Raw genomic sequence first — 7,500 nt, forward strand, 5'->3', positions numbered from 1 at the left:
TCTCAGAATCGATAGCAATTTTTACATTCCAGCGCTTGGAGGGGGGTTTGGGCGAAGCAGCCATGCATTTTAATCTTTGATAATTGCTTTTCAGCTCATTCAGAGTTGATAATGCTCGAGATGAAGCTGCCCATGAGAGCGGCGGAGGAGGAGGGAGACAACTCCGTGGAAGAGGAGCAGCAGGAAAACGGCGACTGCAATTTCCACACTCATCGTTTCATTTCCAAGTCGGTTCCGTGTACTAACAACAATATTGAGGACTCTGTTGGACCGAGACCGGCTTGCCCGCCGCTTCCACAGTTGAACCGGGAGGCGGTGTTCGAGTGGTTCGGATTGCATCTCAGTGCGCCGAAACGGATAGAGTTCATGTGCGGGCTGCTGCATATGTGCCAGCCGTTTGAACTACGGTTCTTGGGGTCCTGTCTCGAGGAGCTCGCGCGTAAAGACTTCCATGTTCTCCGAGACTGCGAAATCAAGGCGAACAGCCCTTCTGATTTGGGCCTTCTCATGGATGTTTCGGATCCGTTGATCGAGTCGAAACTGCTCGTCTGTCTGTCTCTTTTGGGCTCAGAGAACAGGGAATGTGCAGAGATCTTGTACAGAACACTGAGGCACGTCCATGCCTCTCTGGCATTGAAAAACTGTGGGGGTTCCCCCCCACCCAAGGTCGGGGATCCCACCAAGCACGACGGAGCACCAAGTAGTGCAACAACTAACGGAGGGATTGAGTGTGGGAAGACGGGACCCACAACATCGGAGATGGAGTCTGGTGTTAACAACCGTAACGGTTCTCTAGACCAGTTGGCTCTCCTGTTCGCCATGGCATCCCTCCACCCGGCTTTCCCTTTCCACCAGAAGGAAACCATCAAGCTCCAGTTGAACAACGTGGAGAGTGCCATCGCACAATCCACGAGAAACGGTGACATTCACCACATCGAAGCGGTAAGATTGATACTTTCCCTCGACTTCATGGACACAAATGTTAAAAGCAGTCTATCTTGTGCCGTGAAATGTAGATATTTAAATCAAGCCAGTGAAGCGGGTGAACCCTCTGACGGGCCGAAGTCATGTCAGGGGAGGTGTCTGGTATGACGAGAGAAGATGTGGTTTTAATGAATACAATTGCTAATTTCTTTTCTGTCAATTCGATTGCATGTAACTAAAGATGCAATATTAATTTAGTCTGGGGTTTTTCCTATCCCTAGTTTGTCGACGGCATGCCCACGGCAGAGCTGTAGAGAAAAGAGTTGGAGCATCCTTTGATCTTTGCCGACGAGTGGTCACGTGGTTTGCGTAGTCTACGCCCACCGCAGAAGGGTCCTATGCACCGGGAGCTGTCAATACATTTCATTGAGCGAGAGCGTCCTTTAACGGTAATTATATCAGATTATGCCGCCCCCAAAAGAACGAGTTCGTTTTGTTTTTTGTAGGCCATTTTATGGCCTTCATTGTCATATAAAAACATTGAAGTGTCAGTACCGTAATACGGTAATATCATTGCAGTTACACTTTGGGAGGGAAACGTCATCTTAGCTAGGAAGCTCCATTACTTACCATTGAGATGCTAATTGTCCGTAGCCCTTGATAATGTCTATTTGTTTTGGATTCAGCAGATTTGCAGTAGGATATTTTAATGGGTAAAATACTTCCAATACATAAAAAGATAAATACATAAACCCAGCATGTCCCAGTTGTAGGCCTACAGTAATATAGCATTTGTTAATTTCAGCCTTTATGATGCTGGTCATCAGACCTGTCAAACCACTCAATGCAGGATGCAAATGAACATGAACATGATGCAATGAACATGAAGTAAATAACCCACAGCTGTACAACCTGTGCTTGAATGGTTCAATCTTTTATTTGAAATAAAAAAAATACTCCAAATAGAAACATAAACAGCCCAAACAAAATAACTATGAATAAAACGGCATGTCTGTGTACATGACAAGACGTGTGTGTGTGTGTGTGTGTGTGTGTGTGTGTGTGTGTGTGTGTGTGTGTGTGTGTGTGTGTGTGTGAAATCAATAATGCATGAAGAATTGGAATTCACTGGAACATGCTGCAACTTCCAATGCATTGAAAGCATCAACCTATGACCAGAGAGGAGCAGACAGGAGAAAAAAAAAGAGAGAGATTTATTTATATACATGGCATGGCTGTTGGTGCTGAAAGGGATTGATTTGAATATTTCAGAAAAGACTGATCTGCTGGGATATTCACACATAACCATCTCTGGGGTTAACAAACAATGGTAAGGGGGGGGGAATACAGTGAGCAGCGATTCTGTGGGCAAAAATGTCTTGTTGATGGCAGAGGAGAATAGCCAGACTGGTTGGAGCTGATACAAAGGCAACATTAAGTCAAATAACCACTCAGTACAACAAAGGTATGCATAAGAGAATCCCTGATTACACAGCACATCTTGAGGCAAATGGGTTACAGCAGCAGAAAAACACATTTGGTGCCACTCCTGTCAGCCAAGAACAGGAAAATGAGGCAACAATTTCGACTGGCTCACCATAAACGACACTAAAAGATCGGAAAAATGTTGCCTAGTCTGATGAGTCTTGATATCTACATCTACACTCTCAGGTGGAATTGACAGAATTTTGTCGATAACAACATGAAAAGATGGACTCTGTCTTACATCAACGTTTCATGCAGGAGATATAATGGCATAGGGATATTTCCTAAGCACATTTTGGGCCAATTAGAACCAATTTATATTTGTTGGAATGCCACAGCCTACCCAAGACTTTGTTTAAAGGTACAGTGCCAAAATGGTAGGCCACACCCTGGAGGGACATTTATTGGAAAGTTAAATGGATCACACAGCAAGAATGGCGGACAAGATTGCTCTGGACCCTTTGCTAAACCAATAATTAGCGTTCCTCCCTTCTGGAAGAAATTTTAGAATGTCTTGCTGCTGAAAAAAAAAATATATATAAACACCATTTTCACCCTCATCCTATAGTATTGCTTCACAGAAGTGGAGAACAGTAGAATGCACACATCTACATGGAAAGCATATTTTTTTTAATACCACAGAGGAATATTTTAAGTTTTTTTTTTGGCAACTTAATTTATTGTACTGTGCTGCCCTAACAGCTTGGGCCTAGAGGACCTAGAGGACAAGACCAATGGCCATATTGTTTTTAAATGCCTGTTTACATGTGGATTGTGGAGAAGTGTCACGCTAGACAAATTTCTGTGAAAACAGACACTAAAAGTTAGTTATCTGATCTTACAAGGGTGAAAACAGACACTAAAAGTTAGTTATCTGATCTTACAAGGGTGGCAAGACTAGGCATTGCCACTATGCTGCCCATTCCTACTTGTCATTAACATTTATTAAAGTAATACATTTAAATTCACTGTGACACAGTACTCCACAAAATTCAAGTGAACACTGCACACTAGAAAATTGCATTTCTGCCTCATCCATGCAAGGGGGCAGTCCCCAATGGCGCAGTGTGGCGGGACGGTACCATGATCAGGGTACCTCAGTCAGGGAGGAGGATGGGGGAGAGCACTGGTTAATTACTCCCCGCACCAACCTGGCGGGTCGGAGTCGAACCAGCATCCTTTGGGCTACAAGTCTGACACCCTAACCGCTTACCCACGAATACGACACAAATACCATTGTCTTGACACCCTGTCTGTCAACAGTCACTTTCACTAGTCCATACCTTTGAAAACTGTCCTCTGGTATTTCATGACCCAGTCTTGACTCAATTAACTTGTTGAATGGTTGTTCGGCGTCTTCCATTCTTACCTTGGCTATGTCTCTGAGTGCTCAATACCCTGTGCTTCTTAAAATACTCCTGTCCTGCACACCTTCCAGGCCATTCACAATCTTGCAACAATCTTGCCTTGCCATTCCCTCTCGCTACCTCGGTTTGTCCTCGACCATCCTCCTCTCTGTCCCTCTGCCCATCTCAGTACCATGGGGAATAGAGCTTTTCAGTTGCTCTGCTCCTCAGCTCTGGAATGCACTGCCCCCTGACTTATTACCCAAGTTCAAATGCAGACTAAAAACTCATTTGTTTCAGTTAGCCTATTCCTTAGGACTTTTTAACTACCGTTTTATTTTTGTTAAAAATGTGTTAATGTGTCTTCGTTTTATTATTACTTCTCTCTGATCCTTGAATGTTTTGAAAGGCACTTTTATTCTCTTGTTACCGTAGTTTCATTTGAATTCCATTGGGATGGCGTATAGAAACAAAAAAAAGACAACTATGTTGCTGTGCACATATATCCGGCCCTACTAGTCTGACCAAAGTCCTATACATTTTGCAGCTAAAGACCTCAATCACCGGAAATACAAAATGTTAGACACAGATATAATATTACTTACTGTAAGGGTCCTCAAAAGGTTAGTTAGGTTACCTTATCAGTGCAACTCAAGAAAGCCACCACCTGCAACTAAGCCATTTCTGGCAAAAGCACTTCCCCATCAACAGCAGCAGTCTCATGCAGTAGGAGCAGAATCATTTCCACCTGTAACACAACTCAATGGGAATACAAAAGACAAAAACAGTGATATTAGTCAAATGTTGAACTGGATCTGGACGGTTAAATATTTCACAGCCAGTCACTGCTGATTGAAAGAAGTGATTTTCAATGAATCTGTGGTATCATTATGACCAAGTGAATAATTACAACAGATGACAGCTATGATTCTAGCACTTGGTAGACACACCACCACCACCAGCCACCCATCCACCAAATGCACTCACAAAAGCGGAGTCCTGTGTGCTATACCATCTGGCCGGATACGTCATCAAGGGTGTACTAGGCGGCTCTTTGTGTTCGGCCTGTAAGCCTGCCTTAAGGAACAGTGACGACGCTGTACCGGACAACGCCACACTGCTGCAGATGAAGGAGTACAGAGAGGGCGCACTTCACCAGCCATCTGCGGATGTATTCTCTTTACTGCAGCACGTTGAGCAGCTGTTCCGGGCCAGGACATCAGAAGCCCTAATGGAGTGCTCAGTCAGTGAACTAGTGGAAGAGGCCATGACTATGAAATCAAACCTTCCATCCTGCCATGATGTCAAGAGGAGAGTGATCACCAAATACACCAGGTTGAGGCTCAGGATTGCAGGTAAATGCATGAATAATGAAAGGGAAGAACCATGGGAAGGGAAAAAGCTACCTTGGCAGTAAAAGTCAAGCAAAGAAGGCTCCACCTCCTGCCAAATCCCTTCCGATGGCTGTAGCGGTCCCCACCAACACCACCAGTCTGCACGAGCCTGCTGTAGCGGTCTCCACCAACAATCTGCTAGAACCTAGATCCGAACAGAAAAATGACAACATGAACATCACCATTTCAATGCCTCGCAGTTCATTGTGAATCTAGCTATCGTAAAGATACACGAGTAATGTAAGCTTAATGTCAGCTTAACAAGAAATGAGCAGGTAACATCACCATTGTATACTACCCAAAAACAACAAATGACATCCTCGGAGACTGTACTTGTGATAGCCTGTGTCGACTCGACACACGACACAGTAGACACTCAATGGCACAAAAATCCCAAATTCTACTTAAGTAATACCTGAAGCCATGAACATCAGCATTTGAATGCCTCGTAGTCCATTATTGGATCTAGTTAGATAGCATAAAGATCTCCGTGCATCAACTAACTTGTTGACATTAGCTTCCAGCTAGCTTAGAAACATTAGCTATTTATAAATGACCGATAAGCAAATAGCTCTGAAATCAAACACAACGACTGTATGGATATTGACAGAAGACAACAGGACGGTATCTTATAAAATATGTGACATGTCATCGTTTAAAATATAGATTGAAAGGTAGCATCGATGTTTTGCGAACACGGCAAATCCAAAGTTGAACCAGAAGCGCCGTGTTGAAAACGCTAGCTATTACCACACGATTAACGGTTTTTCACATTACCATTGTGATTTTATATTACCCAAACTGGCAAAATTACATCCTCAGAGACTGTACTTGTGATAGCTTACGCTGACAAAGACAGACAACTTTGATTAATCTCCCTATTTTATCAACTTACCTGGGAAGTGGTCGACACGCCAACGACACTCAATGGCGTCCCCGTTGCTGCACAGGACCCTTTGAGCAAAATGAAGTGACGGCGAAACCCCGGATGTAGAGCAGCCATGCTCGTCCGCGGCCGTCAACGGCTTCAGGACAACTCTTCCTCTACAGCTCTGGCCCACGGTATGTAGACGGGCTACAGTGATTTCAGCACTGATTGACAGCCGGCAAAATTCCTTCGCGGCCAATAGTAATCTCTCCTTTCTCGAGGAGGCGGTCCCTCGTCAGAGCGAGGGGGTATCCCTGTCAGGGGGGTGTGGCAAATCCAAGGCAGGGCTTTTTTGAAATATGAAGCATGGATGGACACAAGCAATGGGCTGTAAACCCCTGTCTGCATTTATGAGTTTATTCTCTATTCATTCTTGAAATTCACATTGGTTCCGTTAATATATTTCAAATAGGTGCCTAATTATTGCCCAGCACACTTTGGCAACACACTCCCACTCCTCCTATAGAGTGAAACAGTTCATTCTAGCACCAGGAATTATTGAATGTTAGCAGTAACTTAGTATTAGTTGTGATATGACTACTTGTATGCGTTTTCTTTCACCTGCCAAGAAATATCATACACACACACACACTGGGTGAGAAAAGGAAGTCCCATTTCAAGGGCCTTCCCACACGTGTCAGAAGTCCCAGTCTCATATATAAGTCTGTCTGCTACACTTGCATAATTGAGGGCTGTGTTCTGTAATCAGGTCATAGAACACATGTCAGACATGTCGCACATGCAGCCTTTTCCCTCATAGTCTCAGACCTCCAGTGTTGGCCACATGTTATTAAATAGGTAGTTCACAACTCTGTCTCATCTGGCAGCTGTAATTTGGGAAACCCCATGCACCTCCCCGGTACACACTACAGTACCAAGTGCTGCCACATTTTTGTTGCCATTCCCCCCTATGATTTTGTTCATAAATCCTCCATGGAGGTAAATTGCGTGCGTGCGTGCGTGATGCTACTTGTTGGTCCACTGGTGTGTAGTTTAGTCTGCATGGCTTGGACTGCCCTCTTCACAGCTCTTCAGTTGACCCCGGTCAGCAGAGGGCCTGAATGGAAGTACTGTCGCAGCTTCGCATTGTGTCTGTCTGTCTGTATGCCAGCAATCCTTCCTCGCTCTCTCTCTCTCTCCCACTCTCTCTTGCCTTCCTCCTCTCTCGATCGCCCTACGCTTTGGCTTCTCTACATTCTCATTCTCGTGTTCTCGCTTCCATCTCTCTCTCTCTCTCTTTTGAGCAATAATCTCTCTCTCCAACACTTAGTCACATGTAGCCTCCTCCACCCCCCTGTGTGTGTGTGTGTGTGTGCGTGCGTGTGTGTGTGCGTGCGTGTGTGTCACAACAGAAAAACACACCCGGTTGATTTTGAATCGAGCCTGGCACACTGACTTGGATGGCATGTCATACAGGGGTTAG

At 44.6% G+C, this 7,500-nt stretch overlaps 1 protein-coding gene and 1 long non-coding RNA gene across 4 annotated transcripts in view; one reads left to right on the top strand and one right to left on the bottom strand.

The window, feature by feature from the left end:
• The window catches only part of zcchc2 (zinc finger, CCHC domain containing 2), a 65,383-nt gene that overhangs the window by 236 nt on the left and 57,647 nt on the right, over positions 1–7,500 (top strand). The window contains exon 1 of the mRNA XM_063219920.1: positions 1–942. This exon is cut by the window's left edge and continues 236 nt beyond it. Within this exon, the coding sequence (XP_063075990.1) occupies positions 112–942 (831 nt within the window). The 5' untranslated portion in view covers positions 1–111. The remainder of the gene's footprint in view (positions 943–7,500) is intronic.
• LOC134465339 (uncharacterized) lies at positions 1,300–6,181 on the bottom strand. 3 transcript variants are annotated; one of them, XR_010038138.1, is made up of 4 exons: positions 6,045–6,181; positions 5,162–5,294; positions 4,393–5,048; positions 1,300–2,093 (listed from the first exon to the last, which is right to left on the bottom strand). It is a non-coding gene; the product is annotated as an uncharacterized LOC134465339 (long non-coding RNA). The 3 variants fall into 3 exon arrangements; XR_010038137.1 differs by lacking the exon at positions 1,300–2,093 and having other exon boundaries at positions 2,951–4,503; positions 4,743–5,048; XR_010038139.1 differs by lacking the exon at positions 1,300–2,093 and having other exon boundaries at positions 2,951–4,983.

The sequence above is a fragment of the Engraulis encrasicolus genome, chromosome 16, assembly GCF_034702125.1.
Source record: "Engraulis encrasicolus isolate BLACKSEA-1 chromosome 16, IST_EnEncr_1.0, whole genome shotgun sequence".
NCBI lineage: Eukaryota > Metazoa > Chordata > Actinopteri > Clupeiformes > Engraulidae > Engraulis > Engraulis encrasicolus.